Here is a 24549-nt window from a genome sequence, read left to right as displayed (position 1 = left end):
ATTCTTGTATGTGCCCTCACCTGGGATCAAACCCACAACTTTGGTGTATCAGGATGATGCCTAACCCAGTGGTTGGCAAACTCATTAGTCAACAGAGCCAAATATCAACAGTACAACTGAAATTTCTTTTGAGAGCCAAATTTTAAAAACTTAAACTATATAGGTAGGTACATTGTTATTAACTTAATTAGGGTACTCCTAAGCTGGCTTTTGCCAGCTCTCGAGCCGGTTTGCCTACCACTGCCCTACCAACTGATTTACCAGCCAGGGCTCAGTCAACAAGTTTTTAATAGACAGTTTTGTAAACTAGCATTTTCATTCCTTGATACTAGCTGTTATAAAGAGAATCCAGGAGCCTAAATTAAATAAAAAATGATCATATTTTTATGTCAGGGAATTGTCTATGTTGCTGCTTTCTCTTATTCCCTAGCCAGTTGGTACTCAGGGAATAGAAACTGATTTTTATATAGTATTTGATGAGACATAAGTGAGGAAATAATCATAGACAACTGTTACAGGTTTTTTGACTGTGGAGTTATCTGTAGCCTTTATTATTGTGCAGCATACTGAGTTAATATAAGAATACACCTTCTGTTTGTAAAATATAAAAGTTTGGAATGTGTCTACCACAGACACTGTCTCTTGTTTGTTCACTGGTTAATAATTGAAATCCTATTAATGGTTGTGAAATCTCAATATCTAAATGCTAGACATGTTCACAGTTTTGGCTGTTTTTGTTTTTTCAAAGACCCTTACCTTTTCAATCTGGTATTTCTTTACTTGTGGCTTTACTGTTATCCTGTTACTTTATGGATTTTTAAATAAGGAATGTAATTTATTTTAATAATAGTTCTTAGATATTCTACTTTGTTAGAAATTCTAGATGAGAGATATGTGCAATCTGTTGGTAAGACACATCCTATGTTGGGATTCATTTTTGTAACCTAAAGATAACAAAAAGTAACCTGAGCTTTAAAGTTCTGTCTTCTCATATGATTTGCATTAGTGTCCACGTTTTATATATTTAGAGTTTTTATACTAGTGAGAATATTCTGTATATGTTTGGTGAGGCATTTTGATTTTATGTATTGGATTTTTATTTTATTTTTTCTAAATGCAGCTACCCTCTGGAATACAAATGGCAGAAAACCAAACATGTTAAAACGTCATGTGCAGAAGCAAACCATTGCTGATTTGAGGCGATGGGAGTGTTTTATAGTGATTTTTAGATCCATATCTATTAACTTAGTTAACATGCCACAGTAACCTTGCCAGGTGCCCACTTTCCAGGTGAGGAAGCAGGATCAGAAAGCTCTTCATAAAGATCCCTGCCATACAAGTATCAGCAATGATCACTGCCCTTTATATGCCTCCTTCCTGGCGGGGTTTGGGGGTGGAAGGAGGGGGAGGGAGGATGGAGAGAACAGTCACTGAAACATCAGAGTAGTTGAGTAATAAAAATAAACACAGGTGTATTGCTTTCAAGTTTTACAGTGACATACATAGTCTTAACTGTTTCTTAGTTTAATTATTTGAACCAGTTGATTGCACTAACTAGATGTAATTATATAAAGTATTTAGATGAGCATATTGATTTTTACAAGTAAGTCTGAGTTATTGAGGGTACTTAAAAATACTGAAGGAACTTTTTAGGATATACTTCTTTAATTTGCAAGGTTTTTATCGTACAGTCTTTTTAAAAAGTAAGCTCCAGCCCCTATCCTAAGTATTATCTGATTTAGGCGTACCTAAATTTTATTTACAGATGGATAATTTTTCATTTTGTATGCATATTAGATGAGAAAACACTTTTCATAGAGTATATTTCTATTCATGAATACCTATTACCAGCTTGATAGTCTCCCAAACCTTATGGAACAACTTTGAAATGTAATTTTTGTTTGATGAGCTTTAAAATTTATATAAATTTATTAAACTGGTTGCTGGCATCCTTACTATTTTTTTTGCATGTGTAAATATGATGCATTTGATGGCACTGAACAGTAATTGAAAGGAGAGAGCAGGACCCACAGTGCAGACTGGATTGAGTTTTAGTTAAACCTTTTCAACCACAACCTGATAAGAATCGGGTTGGTCTAGAAGTTCTCAGACTGTGGGCCTGTATTAATTTTGTGAGCCAGTGTTAATGTTTACTGCCAGCCTCACATAGCAATGCCAGTTTGCTGCCGCAACACTATATGTGACTTTTGGTAACTATATCTAAAGCAGTTTAGATTTTATGGATGTAACTTGTGATTATTGGGACAAGCAGGGTAGGTAAATTTCAGTTACATTTAAAGTGCAATTAAAAAAATTCTAGAGCAGAGCTCTCTTAACCAGAAAAAGAAAGTACAGTATTTATAGAATATCCTAGCATGAAAACTTTCGTGAGCATTTGTAGAATTTTGACAAAGTTCATACAGTTTTTTTATTTGTTTATTCAAAGTTTGCTACTTTGTTTTGATTTAACATTTCAAAGAGAAATAGGAATGGCCAACAAGAATTGCATAATTAATTTTTGCTGCTAATTTACACATGTATTTTTCATAGTTAATCCCTTTTTAAGTAAGTTTCATTATAAAGAAAGACCATATTTTCTAGACAAAATAACATTTTATAAAATGAAAAATAGGTCTACTGATCTAAAAAACAAAAACACCTTAATTGTGCCTTGTATTATAGGAAGAGTAAAAATTAGTCAAAAACTTGTTTAAACTATATTTTCCTTTGTTCTAATTCCTTTCCCTGTTCCTTATATCTGCCTCCATGAATGGTCATGTTGCTGTGTGCCCTGTTTTCAGGTTACTTTGGCCAGACCTCACCCTGTCATCATCACAAGTTGGTCATTATTCTTCTATTCCTTTTGTGTTGCTTCACTTTTTAAGTCACCTTGATAAAAGTTTGGCTTTCTTCTCTTGAGTGCAATGAATAGCAATCTTTATATTTCATCCCTTTAAAAAGTTTGTAAAGGAAATACTGAAGAGCAAAGAACATAATCTAATTTGGAATCTTAGTCTGTTTGGCTGCTGTGTCAGCAACAAGTCACATAACCTCATTTTATTTTCTCATCTATCAAATGTGGTTATAACCTACCTCACAGGTGTGTGTGAGAAACTGTTTGAAGGTCCTTGTTTAAATACAGGGTTTATCGTGCTCATATTTAATGTAAACCCTCCCCCTTTTTTATAGATATATTTGATACTGATAGAATGAGTATCTTGATTTTAGGTAAGTCTTATGTGGTAAGAATATACAGTTTCACAAATTATGATATTTTTATTTTAAATGACTTAAAATTTATTGAAAACAGTGAATATTCAATTATAAAATTTGTCATTTGTTGCAACAAATATTCAGAACTTCTTAAAATGTTGGCTAAAGCTGCCTTAATGTATGGAAATAGAACTTTCTCAATACTGTTCACAAATCTATGTTTGTATAATGTTTTAAGTATTTAATGTAAAATTGTAATAGAACTGTAAATTCTAACCATAGTAAATTTAATATTGTTTTAGGAAGAATGCTTGAATTCTTTATCATGGATACTTAAATATTATATAGTGAGTTTCAAGTGCAAAAAATAAAACTTAAGGTATATCCATTAGGTTATATCCTTGACAATCATAAGAAAATGTAAGATTGGATATTAAGTTTTTCCCCAAGAACACACCTCACTCATTCTTTCTTACCCCATCTTTGAAAAAGAAAGAAAACACACACACACACACACAAAAAAAAAAAAAAAACACCACAAAACACTCCATAGGCTAATACATTAAATGTTTGAAGCACTTGATTACATATCTACTAAAAAAATTTTTAGCTGTTCAAATTACTTTTTGTAATTTGTTTCAGGAAGAAAAAAAAAAGACCAGATTCCCAGTACTTTTGCATTTTAATAACCATAGATTCAAATTTCATTTTTGTTATGAAATTTTGTGAGTATTCAGTGACCAGTGGAAAGGATGTGTCTTCCAGTAGCCATGTGGTAAAGATGTCTTCTTGAATTACACAGCATTTCATAGTTACAGGCTCACCCTAGTTAATATGTGCACTGTACAAACTAATAAGAGAAAAGCAGCATATCTGATTGCTTTATAAGCTTTTTTTCACAAAATCAAATTAAACTCTGGTTAATTTGAAAGCTCTTTTTGTTTCCGTTATTAAAAGAATATTTTGCATGTTAGGTAATGGTTACAGAGAAAGCTATTGTAGAAAAAGATTGTGACACCTTGGAGACTTCATACCATCTTTGTCTTTGTTATATGTGGTAGTTCCTAATCTTAGCCATTGTATTAATTTTCTGTTGCTGCCAAAACAGATTACTACAAACTTAGTTGCTTAATGCATTTTTTAAATTATTGAGGTAACATTGGTTAACATAACTTTCAGGTGTACAATTCGATGTGTACATTATCGTATGCTCACCACCAGAAGTCTAGTTAGTCTTTTTGTCACCATATATTTGATACTCTTTTTTGCCCTCACTGCACCTTACTTTCCTCTTTGGTAACCACCAACTTGTTATCTGTATTTATGAGTTTGTTTTTTTGTTTTGTTGGTTCATTCATCTTTTGTTTTATATTTCTAACTTTATTTTATATTTTATAAGTGAAATCATATGGTTTTTGTCCTTTTCTGTTTGAATAGTTTAGCATAGTGCACTCAAGATCCACCCATGTTGTTTCAAATAGCAATATTTTATGTTTTTTTTGTCTGAGTAGTATTCTATTGTGTGTGTGTGAGTGTGTGTATAATCTTTTACAATTATACTAGAGGCCAGGTGCATGAAAATTTGTGCACTTGGGGAAGGGGTGGGGGTTTCAGTGCAGTCGGAAACTGGGGTTAAGTGCATCCAGGAGCTTTTGTCTCCTTCCCGCTAGAGAAAGTCAGAGGCACTCAGCCGCATGTGTGCTTGTCTCTCAGCAGTCAGTCCTCCCTTTGCACACTCGCATACGTGCACATCCAGACCTCCGCCTTTCGTGGCTCCCCTGAGTTTCTTCTTGACAATCCAGATCCCCTCCCCCCCCCCCCCCCCATATAAGCCTGGGTACCCAAGGTATCACCCAAAACTGGGGTTCAGTGCAGTCAGGAGCTTTTGCCTCCTTCCCGCTAGATAAAGCCAGCCAGGCACTCAGCTGCCTGCATGCGTGTCTCCATACCTCAGCCTTTTGCAGCTCCTCTGATTCTTCATGTGCTTTCCTTTTTCCTTCTAGTTGTAGAATTTTCACTTAGCCAGCTATCTTGTGGTTCTGGATGATGTTCGTTTTGTCTTATAGTTGTAGTTTTGAAATTGTTGTGTGAGGCAGCAGTTTAAGTGTTTACCTATGCCGCCATCTTGGTTTCTCTCCTAGCCATTTTTTTCAAGTCTTAAGATTTGAATTTCAAAACACATTTTTTGTTTTCAACATCTTTCACCCTCAGAAAAGGCTAGCTACTGAAATAACAGCACTTATACAGTATTCTGTATTAAAGATTTTAGGACACTTTTATTTATATTATTACAGTGTAGCCTGACAACAACCCCTGTGAAGTAGACAAGGTGAGTGTTATTAGCTGTTTTACTAATGAGAAAATTGTGACAAAGCAGAACACTTATACCTTGAGCTGTATTGGTAATTGTACTTTGAGTATAAAACGGTTGCACTATTTGTACTTTGAGTATAAAACGGTTGCACTATGTATTTTGGAATTAAATTACACACAGTTTAAATGTACAGCATCTTTTAGAAGTTATAAACACTTGTATACTCATATTAGAGGCGCACTAAAATCTGTACAACTGACTAAGAGTGCCATAGGTATGATTGCTAACTTCAGATGTGGCTAATTGAATAAGTGCTCAAATGCTAACACACACTTTCCCATTCTCTGAACCAGCAGTGAAATAGACATGGAAAGATAACCTTTTGGGAATAAGATCAACTAAATGTGGAGTATTTGTTTGTTTTCTCTTCTGACTTCCTAATGAATGTTTCTACCATCTCATGTTTCCACTATTGACATGCTAACTGATGGGAGCAGGACCAGTATCCCAGAACTGGTTCTCACTTGTGCACAGTACACTGGATGTGGATCTTTCTAAGGTGAACAACCTTGAGGCCTAAGAAAAAATAGGAAAATATTTTGAAATGTAGACAGTGGAGTAATTGAGCAGGAGATTTCTGGGGCATTTCTTACCCCATTTAATATTTGTATGCACCTTTAAAATGTTTCTAAATATGCTCTGTAGAGCTGGATAATATACTCAGGAAACAATAATCCTACCTAATAAATATGCAAATTAACTATCACTCCACTACACCCACCAGCCACGCCCACCAGCCAATCAAAGCAAGTATGCAAAGACCCAACCAAGATGGCTACAGCCACAGAGAGTAGGAGAGAGGCTTGGGTTTCCCAAGCAACGAGGAAGCCAACCTTTCTGCCTGCCCTTGCCAGCCTAAGCTTCCACTCAAGGCTACAAAGTTTCAATTATAAAAGGTTAACAAATCCAAACAGAAATGGTGGCAGCCATGGAGCTGGAGAGAGCAGGAGGCTAGGGTTGCCCCTGGCAATGGAAGAAGCAAAGCTTTCTGTACTCCCTGGCCGGCCTAAGCCTCCAATCCAGGCTACAAAGTTTCAATTATAAAAGATACATAAAACCCAACAGAAATGGCTGCCGGCCATGGAGTGAGCAGGATACTTGGCTCCACTCCAGGTTGCAAAGTTTCAATTGTAGAAGATAAATAAATTTCAGATACCAGGGCCTCTGATTGGGGTGCCAGGGGATGTGGCTGGCCTGCAAACCACCACAGGCCCCTCGCTCAGGCTGCCCACACCCCAAGGGAACCCCCACTCTGATCCAGGACACTCTTCAGGGCAAACCAGCTGGCCCCCACCCATGCACCAGGCCTCTATCCTATCTAATAAAAGAGTAATATGCAGATTGATCATCACTCCAACACACAAGATGGCTGCCCCCAGGTATTCAAAGATCCTGCCATCATGTGGACACAAGATAGCCACCACAAAATGGCCAGCAGGGGAGGGCAGTTGGGAGGGATCAGGCCTTCAAGGGAGGGCAGTTGAGAGGGACCAGGCCTGCAAGGGAGGGCTGTTGGAGGCAATCAACCCTGCAGGGGAGGGCAGTTAAGGGTGACCAGGCCGGCAGAGGAGGGAAATTTGGGGCAAACAGGATGGCAGGGAAGCAGTTAGGCATCAATCAGTCTGGTAGCATAGTGGTTGGGGGTGATCAGGCTGGCAGGCAGAAGCAATTAGGGGCAATCAGACAAGCAGTTGGGAGCCAGCAGTCCTGGATTGTGAGAAGGATGTCCAATTTCCCGTTTAGGCCTGATCCCACTAGACAGTTGGACATCCCTCAAGGTGTCCCAGATTGGAGTGGGTGCAGGCTGGGCTGAGGGACACCCCCCCTCCATGCACAAATTTCATGCACTGGGCCTTTAGTAGACAATAATAAAGTCTCTTCCAAAGTAATCCTTATAGAATAGGGTGTCACATATCCATTTTTCAGATGTTTTCCTGAATTGTAAATAAATTCAGTAGTGTTTCCTTGAAACAAATGTATATAACAATGTGTTAAGTGCTTAGAATTCATTATTTGAAGTATAAAATCACACAACTTACTTGAAATTTAGATGTTCAATTAGCACATATCCATCTATAGAAACAAAAGCCACTTGTAAGTTATAGAGATATGCTTTGAGATTTTTTTTTTAAAAACATTGACATTTTGGGGGCAATAAGCCAATAACTTACATTTGCCTTTAGAATTTCGGCATATCACTAGATTTTCTTCAGTGACATCAATGACGTCCAGCTCTTCTCCAGGGGATATTGGCAAATCAAAGATCCCATTTCTTGAATTCTTGGAACATGCCACTGCTGTGTTGATGACAGTAATCTCTTTATCATACTGGAATGAGAAATCACTAATCAGACTGTGCTTGCATCGTTTTCCTTTCATTATAATAAAATCAATGGAGGAAATAATGTTGTAGTAACGGCAAAATAAACTCAAGATTCTAGATATTAATTTGTTAAGGGAATAGAAAATAATAGCAAGACAATCACTAAAAGAAAAGTTATTTAAGGAAATATGTCACAATCTTATATTTACTTGTTGTGATCGAATTTTCATTGTTTTCCTTAACATCCATTATCTAATTGTGCTAGAATGCATTCTGGTGAATGAGAATGCTGTAACATAATTATACATTAAATACTGTGGATAGTAATGTTAATCGTTCCAAACTCAGGAAAGGAGAGGTTTACAAAAAAGCGTGGGAGTTGGGGAAAACCCTCTTAGAATTTATAATGTTCTTACGTACCCTCCACTCTTCCTCTCTTGGTGGATTTATATATTTCTATATATAGCTTAAATAGTAAGAATAGGTGTGGGGGCAATTCCCACTCTCCTTCTGTGGTCAAAGACAGGCATTTGTGGGAAAATAAATACCTCTCAAATCTGATTGATATTGATTGAGCAATTCAGTATTTGACATTAGGGGGAACTAGCTGGCCTATACATTTATAGGTGCATCACCTTCTAAGTATTGAGATCCCTTGACTGAAAAAAAAATGTTTCAGAATATATAGTTTATATTGACAGGTATCACTTTACCAAATTTGGGTGGCCAAACCTCTCCCTTTGCTCAGGACAGTGTTTATTTACAGATACTTATTATTTAAGATGAGGTATGCCTCCTTCCACTCTCAAATTCTTAATTTGGATGATGAATTGTAAGATCACTCTACACCAAGTGGAATCTGATCCACGAGATTTGTCTTACAGAGTAATGGCTTCTTAAGTGATATCTTACCCTTTCTAGGCCATTGTTCACTGTGAGTACACAGTGATTTCCTCAAATGAAAATCAGATTAGGTCACCACTCTTCAGTGCTTTCAGGATGAGATTAACATGTTTTAGCTTGATATTCAAGGTCCTTTGCACGTTGTCATCCCCATGCCCCAATTTCTATCCCTTTTATTGAAGCCACATCAAGCTATATGATAATTCTGAATATACTACATACTTTTCATATTTTCATGCCATTGCTCATGCTGTTTTCTCTGCCTGGAATACCTTCCCCCCCACCCCCCCTCTTAACCTCCCTTCACAAAGACTTTCATCATTTACTGTTCTAATTGCATTTTGAATATATACTCCTGTTACAGCATTATAATAAACATTTGTTCTATAAAATGAGAGTGTAAGGTAGTTTTATTCATCTTGTACCTTCAGTGTCTGGCACAAATAGTTTATTAATTGAGCTGAATAAAAGTTATTGAAATGGCTTATTTTTTTTTTTCTAATGGGATATCAAGGAAATCTACCATAGGCAATGAGGAGGGATGAAATTATACACATATGGAAAATGGAATTTCTGTCCCATCTGAGTCCAAATACTGTGTGTGTGTGTGTGTGTGTGTGTGTGTGTGTGTGTGTGAGTGTGTGTGTGTCATGGGGGGTTGGGGATGGGGGTGTAGGAAGATCATTAGATGGGATGTCTCGGGTTTTGTCAACAAGAAGTTTTACTGGTTTTTCAACTATGACAATTTTCAGGAGACAGTTTCATGCCACAGTTTAATAATATGAAACTGTGTACAACAAATTCATGTGTCATCATGACTTGAAGAGTTGAATATGCCACTTTACAGAGCCTTAAAACTTTACCCACCTGGTAATGGGGAACTTTTGAAAGTTTTAGGCAAAGACATAACTTGTACAAATTTTATGAGCAGAATGCACACTCTGTCTCTTGCAGTCCAGCGACTGGCACATGTGAAGTGTTCAGTAAGTACCTAAGTTAATAAATTCTTACTGTGGCCATACATAAAGCCAGAAGGTAGGATCGCTCGACTTGTTTGGAATTATGGGATAATACCACGGACTCAGTGGCAGGGTAAGAGGCCAAGAGCTGCAGAGACTTCACCCACTTCTTCACTGTTTATGTATTTGTCCAGTGCCTCACTCATTCACTGAACAGTATGTGACCAGTTTATGTTGGGAGCTGGGGAGCAAATCTGTGATAAAAATCTCTCCTTCCAAAGGGACTCAGAGTTTTAGTTCCCAATGGGCGTGTGCGCAAAGGTTGTAACACCATTGATCTGTGTAACAGGTGTGTGTGTGTAATGTATGTGCTGAGGGAGTGACTTCACCTGGAGGAATTAGGTAAGAGTGGGTGACATCTGGACTGTGCACCTTAGGAGTTTTTCCAGGCAGAGGAACTAGCATATACAAAGGCATGATAATCCAACAATGCATCAGGAAATCATAAAAATACCAGCTTTTTAGTCAGAAATCATGTCTTAGGCAGGGGTGCAACATCCTTTCAGAATCTTTATAAACAGAAGTTTCTAGCCTGTAATGTTTTTGTTTTTTACCTTCAGAGGAGAACATACCTCAAATCTTTCTCTAAAAAGTTTTTCTCTTTCCATTCTCTTTTCTAAGTTTTGCTTCTTGGTTCTGAAGAAATTTCTAGGCGATAAACTGGCAAGAAAAATGCAGGTAGGGTTGAATGTACTATCCTATATAATAAAAGGGTAATTAATATGCAAATAGACTGCTAAGACATGCACTACCCACCAGGGGGGCAGACAACAGAGCAGCTGCCCCCTGGTGGTCAGCTAACTCCCACAGGGAAGCGATGCTCAGCCACAAGCAAGGCTGATGGCTGACATGCGCAGTGGCTTGTCTCTACGGCAGTGCTAAGGATGTCTGACTGTGGCTTAGGCAGGGAGCGGACCTAAGCTGCAGTCAGACATCCCCCGAAGGCAGCCAGACTGTGAAAGGGTGCAGGCTGCGCTGAGCAACCCCCACAACGAATGTCATGCACCAGGCCTCTAGTATAAAACTCTTTAAGTTTCTAAATTTGTAGAGTTGTCCTATTTCAGTAAAAATTTAGTAATTTTTTTGTTTATAATTTTATATACATTTTACACACAAACCACAGCACATTGTCAAAACAACTGAACCAAACAATATCAGTTCTTTCCCCCTTCAATTAACCATTTTTTTTTTTTAACAGCAAGATAACCTTGAATAACATCTAATTGGTTATAAACAATTTGCCCTAGCCGGTTTGGCTCAGTGGATAGAGCGTCAGCCTGCAGACTGAAGGGTCCCAGGTTCAAGTCCAGTCAAGGGCACATGCCTGGGTTGCAGGCTTGATTCCCAGTAGGGGGCGTGCAGGAGGCAGCCAATAAATTATTCTCTCTCATCATTGATGTTTATATCTCTTTCTCCCTCACCTTTTTCTCTGAAATCAATAAAAATATATTAAAACAATAAAAGAAAAACAATTAAGTTACATGAGAAATTTCTCTGAATCAGATTCTCTGAAAGAAGAAATCTATGGAACATTATAAATATTCTCACTCATCCTCAGATTAATGGAAACCAGTTAGAATAAATGGCTCACATATTGTGGTTTTCCAAGTTTTGAAACCTAATTGGGGAATCAATCAGAGATCTATCCAGTTTGCTGAATTATTACGGAGAAGAGAGAATTACGAAAATAAAGCAAGATGCCATAAAATATATGCAACAATTTCAGGACATAAAAGTGGATAACCCTACAGTAGAGGCTGACTATACTTTTACTTCCTTTTCCTCCCTCCTGCTCTTCATTTGTGGGTTGGAGCTGGATTTCAGTTGTTTAATGCAGTGTTTTTCAAGCGCTGTTCCGCGGTACACTAGTGTGCCGCGAGATGTTGCCTGGTGTGCCGTAGGTGCAGACAAGACAAGAATTTTATAATTTTTCACTATTTTGTTTACTTAATATTTCATAATAAAGTAATTATAAAATACTTTCTTTGTGTTTATTTGATTCCTATTCAAGAGAATTACTTTATATATAGTCAATATAGGCACAGAGTTAAATTTTTTAACATTTTCTAATGGTGGTGTGCCTCGTGATTTTTTTCATGAAACAAGTGTGCCTTTGCCCAAAAAAGGTTGAAAAACACTGGTTTAATGTACTGACAGAGGCAAACAGTTTCTATCAGTTTTATTCAGAGACATTACTTATATGTTTCATTCCACATTCACTGCCATGTTTTAGGCAATGGCAGTTCTCATCTCATATTCAAGGTCCTTTGCACATTGTCATTTCCATGCCCCCTCTGCTCTTTCCTTCTGCGAATCTACCTGCAGACTTGTCTTCAGTCATCTTTCTAAAATTTAATTGACCGCCTCTCTCTTGTTTCAACCTTTGAATCTGTCTCTCCTGCCTCAGAGATGAAGTCCTAGTCCCATGGTACATGAAGCACTTTAGAATCTGGCCACAGTTTACCTTCCAGGTGCCCTGTCCCTGCTACATGCAAAGTCCACATGGGGTGTCTTACATGTGGGCTATCCTACCCAGGACTTTAGACCTGCCACATCCTTCCCAGCTTCATTGAAAAACATGCTAACTTACATTAATAAAGGGCTAGTGAAAGGACTGTACTTATATGGAAAGCATTTTTTATTGGTAGAATAAATTAGTAGAAATTATTCAAAAACAGAATCAAGAGCTCATTCATCTACAGGAATAATGATAACCTCAACATATCACATTTTAAAATTTACCATATTTTCAAATTTACTGAGTTGAGAATAAAAGTAAACTATTATATCAGTGTGTTGTAAGAACTAGAAAATAGTTTCCTAAAAAGACTTACATGCAGTCATAGATATAGAGTCAGTAAACAACAAGCAGACTGTCAAATTACAGCGGGGAGGTTGGGGAGATCTGGGGGAGATAAGAGATCAACCGAAGGACTTGTATACATGCATATAAGTACAACCAATGGACACAAAACTCTGGGGAGGGAGGGTATGTATGGGAGGGGGGCATTGGTATATGTACAAAAATAATAATTTAATAAAAAAATATTATAAAAAAACAATAATGATAAAATAAAATAAAATACTAAGAAGCTTTCTGTGAGGGATGGGCAGTAAGAAATTCTGTTTCCTCTCTTGGAATTCTGTCTGGTTATGCTATGAAGTTGAAGGTGGGAAGTGCTTTCTAGTCTGTGAATATATCTTTCCTACTTGGGAAAAATAAATTACATCAAGTCTAAACCCAAAGAAAATAAATGTAAAGGAAGGGTCATTGTATGTTGTCCTCCGAGTTTAAATTTTGTATAGACTAATGTCTTATTTCTTTTGGGGTGGCCCTTTGTAGGACTTTTCTAGACAGCTTTCCCAATGCAGACAGACCATACTGTGTTCCCAACATAATGACTATTTAGACAAGGATTTCCCGAAAACATTGGTTAAGCAGTGGGCCTCAGATCTGCCCCATCTCCTAGTAACTGAGGTGAAGGCTGGGGCACTGAGCACCAAGACAGTGAAAAACATTGCCTCCCCCAATTCCCTCACATCCAACTGAATCACATGAGTGAAGGTTAGATTTTGAGTTGATAAAACAGGTTTTTTTGTTTTTTTGTTTTGTTTTGTTTTTTTGGTAAATTAACACTAATGTAGACATAACTAGAATTATATTGTATTTTAGGGAAATCAGTCTTACGATATGATGCCTAGTTTCATATATGTTCAGACTGGTATATTACATAAGGTTTGTCTTATAGGGGGAAGATCTTTTCAGCCATAAAGAAGACTGGAAGGTTTTTGCTGTTTGGTAAGGGCTGGTTTGAAATCTTTCCTCACTCCCCATTCACCAAAAGCAGAGATGATAAAGATAAATGTGTGCTGCTCTTTACATGTTCATATTCTGTGTCTCTTCTAATCCCCTCAACTGTACCCTAATTTAGGTGTTATAATTCTCATTGTGCAGATGAAGAACCTGAAAATCAAATGTCCTGATGGCCTAAGTGTATGCAGCTGGTGAGAGGTATAGCATGTAGAGAAGCTGTAAAGAGGCACACCTGTGTACTTACCTTTCTGATCCTTGAGCATCTGTCTTCTCTTTTTTCCCCTTTGGTTTAAATAATTTGGGCTTCCAAGGTTTTACTTTATCTTCATCCCTAAAGAGAAAAATATTTTTGAGCAATTCAATTAAGATGGAACTAAAATAGTTGTGGAACCATCTGTACTTTCTGGGTAATTGTTTTACAAAAAATATTTAAAAGTTATCTAGAAGTATATTTTGATTCTATGGCAACCTCAGATAGCAAATATTTTAGGTTTTGCAAGGCCTAACATCTCTGGGGTAACCACTTAACTTGGCCAGTGTGACTGTATTATCCAAAAATCAAGTGGCTGGCTATATTTAGCCCACAGACCACAGAAAGCTGATCCCCTGATCTGTGGCAATCCACTTTGGAAACCAGCAGCAAGCGATCAACCTGCTTGTAATTATACTTTCTCTCCTTTATGAGTCTCAGTTTCTGTGCCTCTAAAATATGAATAATAACATTAACCTCCACGATGAAAAAAACCGAATCCAACTGTGCTTAGCATTAGCAGTGAAGGAATCAGGGAGGGAGAGGGTATTGTAGAAAGAACTGACACTTTCTGAGAACCTATGTGCCAAGCCTTATGCTTTTACATGTTAACTGTCTTGTCACAGTAAGCATCCATTAAAGTAATCATTCATAAAGGGTTACAAAGGAGGAAATAGTGATCAGAGAAAAACATAGTCACAGAAATAGTGGTTTTAACCCAGGTGCTTTTGCCTCAAATCTATGGCATACCTGCTTCAAAACATGTTTTTTTGTTTGTTTTGTTTTGTTTTTTTCCTTTCTTTCTGGTATGACAAAATTACTAGCATCTCCATCATTACTATGAGAAAAACAGGATCCTGTTCCGTCAACCATCTGGTGTCTGCACCTCTGAAACTCAAATAACTCTTCGTCGGGTAAATTAGAACCACAGGCTATTATGTCACAGGAATTTTTGAGATTTTCAGAGACCTTGTGTCACCTTTCTCTTCAGATTATGGTCACAGGTGTCCAACATCATGTCAAGGACTCAGCATTTGACTGGCTAGGAAGATGAAGCTTAGAAAGTCTTTTAAGAAGCCTTCCAGGACTTGTGGAGGGAGCTCCAAGCCCTCTCTCCTTTCAACATCTGTTGCCTTTGAAGTCTACAATATGGAGCTCAGTAATCACTGTTTTTCTGTCTACCAGCCAATTGTTTCATCTCTCCACTTCAGATTCCCAGAAAATGGGATTCAACCATATATTTCAGTGTGTCTATGTCAGGCATACAGCATTGCTTGGTAAGAATGGGCATGGCTGTTTGGAAGGGGCTATAGCTGTGGGGTCAGGGAAGGGACAAGGCAAGTGCCTACTTAAAAGCTTATCTTCTTTACTGATAATAAAGCAATATATTCTGAGTATTTAAATAATGAAGCAGAAGTAGAAAAGAGAACATAAGCATGATCTGACCTTTCAAGAACATTTTAGTTTCCTTCCAAACATTTCCCAAACCCTTTCATTCCAATACATACAATTTTTTCATTCTGCTATTTTTTTAGTTGTCACAGTGAAAGCATTTCTCCATGTCATTCAAAACTATTTAGTATATATTTAACACATATGTTAATGTTTATGTACAGTACTATACTATAATCTATATATATAAAAGCCTAAGTGACTGGCTGACTGGCCAACCAGCTGGTAGCTATGATGTACAGTGACCATCAGGGGGCACTCAATGCAGGAGTATAAACCACAGGCATGGAAACATGGTACAGACTGATGAATCTTAGAGAGGGGGGGGGGGAGAGTGGGAAGAGATTAACCAAAGGTCTTATATGCATACTAGAGGCCCAGTGCACAGATTAGTGCACTGGTGAGGTCCCTCAGCCTGGCCTGCAGGGATTGGACTGAAATTGGCTCTTTGACATTTCCCAAAGGGTCCCAGATTCTGAGAGGGCACAGCACAAGCTGAGGGACCCCACTGGTGTATGAATCCATGCACTAGGCCTCTACTATACTTATAAAGTCATTGTCTATTTGGGTGGTTTTAAACATCTAATTTTTATAAATAACCATGACACAGACTTTTTTTTTTGCATAATTTGTTCTTTATGTGTTTTTTTTTCTCTTTTCTTTTTTTTTCTTTTTAGTAGAGCTAGTTGCTTGCAATAAAATTACTTGGTTAAGTAAAGAGTCTGGGCATTTCAGATACACATTGCCAAATTATCTTCCAGAAAGATCACATCATTTTATACCCATGCTAACCATGTGAACGTTATGGTCAACTTTTTGCCTCCTTGTCAACTTATTTTTGCTTTCCTAGGGATCAAGTTAGAAATCTTAATGAACTTGGCAGGATAAGGACTGCTATTGCCACATAACAGGTTAGGAAATTCAGGTTCAGAGAAGATGACATGCCCAGGTTCCATTGGTGCCAACCTCCTTTTCAATTCCCCCTGTCCCTTCTTTTGATGACTCTCTAGGAGATATTCTGATGAACAAAAGGTAGTGAGACATAAAGCAGAGGTCCAGATTACCTAGCTAGTGACAATCTAATCCAGAGTGCTTTTGGGTACTCCTCAACAGAATACCCACCAGGACATGACATGCAAATCAGCCAAGCTTACAAGAGCTCAAGTACCATCTTTGCTTGCTCTTTTTCCAAATTCTGCTACTCTCCATCAGTGTCCTGCCTGGAACAGATGTCTTTCATCATTGATTTCTCTGAGGCCACACAGAAGATTTACTGTGACATGAAAATCAGTCAGACTCTGTTGGGTCTAAGCGGTTTGATCAATATCATTTGTTCATAAAATATTCCTCATGTACCTACCATGTCTTACGTGCTATATCAGGAGCTGGGTAATGGAGATGAAGATGATATGGTTTCCACTAGAGGAATTAACTATTTAATAAATTCCACTTAAGTTCTCTGAAATAATTTCTTCTTCATTCTTTTCACCACCCTAAGGTACATTTTGATCATCTTTCAGCTGAGTGATTCTAATGATACATTTTTTTAAAAAAATTGGGAAACATTTATTTTCCCACATCACCAGTCATTGTTTTGAGTAGCACAGCACTATAGAGTGTCTCTTACATCCTGTGGAGAATGTCAAGCAGGTCACAGCATTATGAGCTCCTGGCTTTGGTCCCAAAGCTTTCCCTGAAATAACCTCAGTAATAACATGCTAACATATATTCTACTCTGATTTCCTCTGCAGTGTTCCATGGAAGGCTGGGTTACTCCCAAAAGGCAGCTCTGATTGTATTGCCCTCCTGCTCAGAATTCTGCCCATCCTCATTTGGCAGCAGAGAGTAAGGAGAACATTCTGAAGGGCTCTCCAAATTCAAAATGCTGGATCCTGGATAATGTTTTTTTTTCTTTTCTTTTTTCTTTCTTTTTTTTTTTATTTCCTTCCTCCTTTTGTCTTAAATCACTAAGGACAATACCTAGTATATTAATAGCCCCACAAATCAGCTGAAACCAGACAGAGAGCAGTAAGCTATATGCAAGCATAGAAGGCAAGTCTGTCCTGAGGAAAATGCTAGTATCAGCTCCACTGCATTCCAGAAGACTGAAATTTAGGTCAAGGACAAGGTAAGAAATAAGACATGATGATATTGGATTTTTAAAAAGATTTTATTTTATAGAGGAAGGGATAGGGATAGAGGCATAGAAACATGAGAGAGACACATTGATCAGCTGCCTCCTGCACACCAGCCCACAACCTGGGCATGTGCCCTGACCAGGAATTGAACTGGGGACCTCTTGATTCATGGGTGAACACTCAACCACTGGGCAACACCACCAGCTGGGCCATACTAGATTTTTTTTTTTTTTAATATATTTTATTGATTTTGTACAGAGAGGAAGGGAGAGAGATAGAAAGCTAGAAACATCGATGAGAGAGAGTCATCGATCAGCTGCCTCTTGCACACCCCCTACTGGGGATATGGCCGCAACCAAGGTACATGCCCTTGACCGGAATCGAACCCGGGTCCCTTCAGTCCCCAAGCCGACGCTCTATCCATTGAGCCAAACCGGTCTCGGCTGGGCCATACTAGATTTAAAAAAAAGCCAAATTCAGTTCTATGTTATTTATATGAGAGACAATGAATGTGAATATGCAGAACAAAATTAAAAGATCCAACATGTATATTAGGGAAATACTAATGAAAATATCAGGAGGCATGTAATATTGGGCACATAACTTCAAGAAAGAGAATCTCCAGGAGACACTAGTGAAGAACACTAGCAGTGTGAGCCTAGGCAGGTGGCTTAACCTGTGCCTCAATCTCTCTTCTATAAAATTTGTATAATAGTGTCTACCTCAGAGGATTGTTGTGAGATTGAATGAGTTAATGTATATTAAATATTATATATGAAACAGTGACTAAACCACAGTAAAAGCTATATACATATTTTTGTTAATAGTATTAGGGATAGAAATGGTTACAACATAATGAAGAAACATTTAATTTACTAGAATAAATTTCAAATTTTATATGCAAATAATAAAATAGAATATAGAAAGCAATAAATGCTAGAACTTTTGGGAGAAAATGAAAAATTTGCCATCTTTGTGTAATATTTCAACAAATTTCAAATGTTGAATCAAGGATCTAAAAAGCCATATTTATGGAAGATTTTTAATAGAAAAATTAACACATACTTGATTTAAAGTACATAAATTGATCCCTGTATAAAAAAATTAGAGAACTCAAAAAAAGAGAGAAAAGTAATATACTTATAGCGTTCACATAGAACATTTATAAAAATTGACCATATACTTGGCATAAGTCATGTCTCAGAACATGTTAAGATACTGATATTAATTACTGTCTCAGACCACGATGTGCTGAAGATAGATGTGACAATGGAAGGATCAGAGAACATGGAAACAGGTCTCCAGATATTGGACATTTGGTGCGACAAAGGTCGTGTTGTAGGTCAATGGGAAAATAGAGACACTCAATCCGGCCAGGACATTTATTCACATGGAAGAAAATTTAATTAGATCTCTACATCCCTATAAATACAAAAATCCATTCCAGACAGATCTAAGGTTTAAGTGTAAAAGGTAGAACTAACAGTTTTAGAAGATAAGGGAGAATATCATATAACCTTGGGACAAATACTTCTTTAAGAGATAAAGCAACAATCATAAAGGGTAAACTGATAAATTCAAACACATTAAAATTAAGCACTTGTGTTCATCAGAAGCAATAAGCTTGCCAAAAACCTGTTTTTTAGTTACATAGTGCCCCCTCCTGTCAGTGTTACATATCCTTCTACTTCACCTTGGCACAGAGACTTTCCTGATCCCCCAAATAATGGAAGTGGTACCTATTCTGAGCTTCCAGATCATTTTGCTCATTTTTATTAAAGCAGGTCCCTTGTTACATAAATCAATTGTTTTGGTATAAGGACACATGATATAGATTGGAAAGCCGCAGTCCTTTCCTTAGGGATCTTTCATTTAGAGGAGGGGACAAGCAAGAAATAAGACCACTACTTATTTCTTCGAGGATAATGTTCTGGTTAAGGAGGAGTATCTAACCCAAATAGATAAGGTCAGAGAGGCTTCCTGGGAAAATCTAATTCCATTGTAGTAAATAATGATGGGTAAAGTAGATAACCAGGCAAAAAGCATGGCAAAGTGTTATAGGTAGACCAGTCTTCTTTTCTTAAATTCTCACCCCCTGCTAGAGGTCTCTTCAATGATCTACTCTAAAATGACTATCAGTCTTCTCTCAACACAAAACACCTTATGTTCACTCTCTTTCAAAATTTCCAAACAACCAAATTCCAATTTAAAATTATGAATTTATTTTTATTAATTTATCTGTCTCTGATCAGACAGGAATATAAATTATATCTATTTTCACTACTGTGTACCCTGACACATAGTACATACTCACTACATACCTGTTGAATGAACTGGAACAAATGAAGTTGGAACAAATGTGAAGCTTTAGGAATGCTAGACAACTGATTGAGTTCAAGGAGCTCCAGGTAGTATGGTATGGATGTAACACTGGAATGCAGTTGAGGAGGAAGTCTGGGTGAGGCAGAGAGTTTGCCAGGGGCTGGATCACTAAAAAACTGTATGTCTTTTTAAGCAGTTTGGATTTCAATCTAAAGAGTAATTGATAACCACTCAACGTTTCAAGCTGCTGGGTGGTTGGTTTTGTGACATGATCACATTTGCACATCAGAAAATTTGAAGATTAAACTGCAGTGGAGGTGGGATTGTCATTCAGAAAGTTGTTGAAATCCAACAGAACTACTAAGGGCCTGCGTTGTGGTTGGGCAGAGGGGATGGAGATTGGAAGTGTTTGGAGAATTATTGGAAAGAAAAGAAGGTGTGGGGCAGAAGAGGAGTTAAGGACAATGCTTAGAATTTTGGTTTGGGCAATTGAAACAGGCACCAACGTAGAGATTAGGAGAAAATGACCATATTTGGATGGGAGGGTTGAGGTTATGATTTATTAGGGAATTCTGAGTTTCAAATAGAGTTAGCAAATGAAGTTGGAACAAATGTGAAGGAAAGAAATCCAACCTCCACATATAAATTTTGGTATCATTATCATAGTGATTGCTATCAAAGCCCTAATGTGGATGAGATCATTCCAGAACATACAAAGGAAGAACAAAAGTGAAATAGAAGTGAGGGACACATGATTTTGGAAGAGTTGAACAGTAAAATTAGAACTCACACAGCACCTACACAAAACAAAAAATACCAAAACAAAAACAAACAAACAATCAAAAACCTAGCAGGAGGAGCCACAGCCAAAGATAAGAAATAAGAAATAATGATAATATGGAAACCTGGGGAAAAGTTAGTATTTTTTTTTTAGTCAACAGTTTAAGATATAGTGAAATCAAGAAAGCTAAGGACTTAATGGTCTGTGCTAACTGTAACAAAGAATTATTATTGGCCTTACCAAAAATAAGTGCATCCGTGTGACCAGTACAGAGGTCATTCCTGTGAGCTTGGTGGGATGAGCAGAGAAGACATAAGTTTAAAGGGAAAGGATGGATATGTAGCTAGAAGGGGAGTCAAGTTTTGGGAAGTTTTCTTTTTGATAGGTTATAACTATTTAGTCTTAGAGAACTGAGGTTTTGTCAGATGGTCCCTCCTATTTCCCCTGTTGCCTTGTCCACAGATAATTAAACAAATGTTTGTTGCATTAAAATAAGTTCAAGTCCCTAGATTCAAGGGTAAGAAACAGGTTCTAAAGCTCCAGTGACATTTGAGTCACCTTCCACTGTTAGAACATCTATGTTATTTATTGTTACTCCTTCTCATTTGGGGGATGTAACAAGTTGCTTAAAAAAAAAAAAAAATATATATATATATATATATATATATATATATATATATATATATATATATATATAAATTGATTTTTTTTACAGAGAGGAAGAGAAAGGGATAGAGAGTCAGAAACAGATGAGAGAGAAACATTGATCAGCTGACTCTTGCATACCCCCCACTGGGGATGTACCTGCAACCGAGGTACATGGCCTTGACCAGAATCGAATGAGGGGCCTTTCAGTCTGCAGGCTGACACTCTATCCACTGAGCAAAACTGGTTTCGGCAACAAGTTGCTTTTTATCCAAGATCCAAAGATGGCCGTCTGACCATATGCAACAAGACACCAGGACATGGGTTAAATACTAGGGATGAACAGAAGGTAAATTGACTTACTTTGACTCTTTTTCATTGATGTTCACATCAGGATGGATAATAATTTCCTGGGACCTAAGTTCTAGAATCAAGACAGGATCAAAACAGTTCATTATCAGTATGGTCTATACAAATCCTGGCAATTCAAATTGCACACAATTACCTAATTATCCAGGCACATCCCCAAGCCTCTTTTATCAAAACCTAATCACAGAATACAGATAGTTTGAAAGGATCAAAGAATGAGGAAGTTCTCATTTGGGAAGAAATTCAACTAAAGATTAAAAAACACACAGATGTCCTCATATCTCAAATGTGCACACACACATATTTAGATTAATGTCTGTCTGTCTCTCCTCTCCAACCCTTCCACCCTCTTTTAAATCAATTTTTAAAAAAAGATGTTATAAATATTGGAATTTTGAGAGGCTTTTACTTAATTCCTAAGGAAAAGTATGGGTTTAATAGAATATTAATGTTGATTTTTCCTCCCATAATTTTTATTTCAAACCATTGGCAACTGAATAATTCATATTCAATTACTCATAAATTTGGATGGGATATAATGCATGTCTATTCTAAGGTGGCCCTTTTTTTAACATAGATATTTTAGGAGACCTGTAGTTTGACCAGGTGTATATAATCTTTTTAAATTTTGTTCAGCAAACTCATACATATGGACTATAATATATACTTGAATTGCCAAGTTACAATGAAATTAAAGCAGCCGCCATGGCTAGAGCCCACAAAATCCAACAGAAGACATGGCCCTCTTTTAATAACATTCAACTTGTGTTGAGAACCTACTGGGTGCAAGGCACCATGCTAATTTGTGCACTATTGCTTTTTACAGCAAAGCAAACAAATTGCAACAACCCATACTTGATTCAGCTAGTGTATGTGCTACAATATGATCATGCTCAATTTACTACATTGTAATTAGGGAGATCTGGCTACCAAAACTTCAGGTGGCTGTGTGGTATAATTTGGATGCAAGAGCTTTGTAATCCAAGAGACCTGAGTTCAAATCCCAGAACATTAGAGTAGGGATGTGGATCCTAGAGCCTCTCTAGAAAGGGATGGTAATGACTTCTTTCTTTCTGGGATTTTAAGAGGCCTGGAATATAGTAGGCACTTGAGAAATGATGCACATCTTCCCCAAAGTCAGTACTACTGTTGTGGAAAATTTGTTCTTTGATTTGGATGTATCAATTTTTCATTAAATGTGGAATGCAGGCAGAATGACTGCTTCTTTTTCCCAGCCCCTGACTATGCCAATCTGTGAGGTTTTATGCCAGAAATAAGCAAATGTCACTTACCTAAATCCGGCAGCGAAATGGAAAACTCACTGTTAGTGGACAAAAGGCATAGAGAGTTAGGAAAGAAAGCCATGGTCAGAAAAGCACAGTGAGGCCTAGGTTTCTTGATACTGATGTTTCTAGTCAAAGATGTGGGTAGAGCTTACCTTCCCTGCATCTGTGTTCTGACCCTTCTCCCCTCTTTTAAATGACCTTATTTATCCCAAGTGACCACTTATACCCTTTCCTACCATACAGCTTCAGGCTGCCCCACAGCCCTGCCCTACTCCATCCAGGATTCTATTTCTGCCTCCTAAAGTTCCAAGTTGCCCATCAGATACACACAACCCTCTAGAGACACTGGCTATGCCTATAGATAAACTAAAAGGATGAGGACAGGATTCCAGGCCAGGTGGAGCTGGAAGATGGTAAACTGCTAAGTGAGTCAGGACAGTTGGCCCAGACAGATGATTGGCTTCTTCTTAAATTTCCCAGTTAAGATCACATGAAAGGAAATATGATATAGTAGAAAAAAATCCATGTATTTTAAGCAATTATTTAAGTTCAGCCCTACAGGCCCAGGTACTGGGTATACAAAGTGATTAGGCACAGTTTCTGTCCTGAAGTAGCTTGGAATTTAGTGAGAGAGGAAAAGTTAATTAATGTGACACTGAAAAAACAAAACAAAACAAAAAACACATAATAAAGAAATGTCCAAAGGAACAGCATTTTGGGGAAAATTAGTTCACCTTCATGTAAGCCTCAGTTTCTTCATTTTAAAAGTGAATCCCAATGCCTATCTTATCTTACCGAGTTACTTCTAGCAGTTGTGCCCAGGACACATGAATGCTCAGTGATTCTGCTGGCATGTCTATAAGACCAGACTGGGTGTGTCAGCACTGTGATGTGCAGGTTGGAGTAGAAGTCAGAGGCCATTCTCACTGGATCTTATTTATAAGGGACTGTGGGTGTCATGCTAATCATCTCTGTTGGAAGCATCTACCTGGCTAGTGCCAGGGTCTGCCTCCAGGTCACATTGACTGCAGGAGCCAAATTCCCTCTTTCTCCACAGCCAGGACTATGATTCATAAACTCTATATTTTATTGGATTTCTTGGTCAATCTAATATATCCAACAGACAATTAGACTTAAAGCTGCGTAACTTGGAGGCTTTATCACTGAAAAGAACTTCAAGATAGAATAACATAATTTCATGTTAGTATTTGTAATGACCTTGACAAATTACCATTTCCTGTCCTCATACAATACAGAGCTGCATGTATATCTATACACCTATTATCTCCAGATGAGGGACAGAAGTGCCTCCAGAGATTATGCGGTCTCCCTTTCACTGTATACAATAGGAAACAGGCTGTACAGGGGCAAACACAAAGTGAATTTTCCCAGTTACACATTGAATAAATGGGAGAGCTGAAACCAAAATCCAGACTCTAGGTCTCAATCTCTTCTTATTACCAGTGAAAATGTATTCCTCCCAAACATTAGTCATTAGCAGGGTGACCCTGGAGAGTTCTTTCCAGGCCTAAGACTTGGAGATAGACCAATCAGCTGAAAAGTTCATCTTCCCTCTCCACACATTGCCTTTCTCAAGAGAGGCAAATAAGATTACGAATTGCAGACAAAAAAACAAACATAAAAATAAACAAACAAAAAA

The 24549-nt window shown here is 37.6% G+C and overlaps 1 protein-coding gene and 1 long non-coding RNA gene across 2 annotated transcripts in view; one reads left to right on the top strand and one right to left on the bottom strand.

Moving 5' to 3' along the window:
- The first annotated feature begins 185 nt into the window (after positions 1-185).
- Positions 186-23381, top strand: LOC118722749. Its single transcript, XR_004989113.2, has 3 exons — positions 186-3255; positions 7986-7996; positions 23370-23381. It is a non-coding gene; the product is annotated as an uncharacterized LOC118722749 (long non-coding RNA).
- FYB2 (FYN binding protein 2) overlaps positions 5714-24549 on the bottom strand; it is a 62308-nt gene continuing 43472 nt past the window's right edge. The window contains 7 exon segments of the mRNA XM_045584565.1: positions 5714-6103; positions 7627-7660; positions 7759-7915; positions 10405-10492; positions 13891-13977; positions 21598-21658; positions 22896-22924. Coding sequence (XP_045440521.1) covers positions 6082-6103; positions 7627-7660; positions 7759-7915; positions 10405-10492; positions 13891-13977; positions 21598-21658; positions 22896-22924 — 478 coding nt within the window. The 3' untranslated portion in view covers positions 5714-6081.

This window comes from Pipistrellus kuhlii, unplaced genomic scaffold (genome assembly GCF_014108245.1).
Source record: "Pipistrellus kuhlii isolate mPipKuh1 unplaced genomic scaffold, mPipKuh1.p scaffold_m20_p_2, whole genome shotgun sequence".
Taxonomy (NCBI): domain Eukaryota; kingdom Metazoa; phylum Chordata; class Mammalia; order Chiroptera; family Vespertilionidae; genus Pipistrellus; species Pipistrellus kuhlii.
The sequence above is the reverse complement of the archived record's forward strand: the minus strand, read 5'-3'. Positions and strand labels throughout refer to the sequence as shown.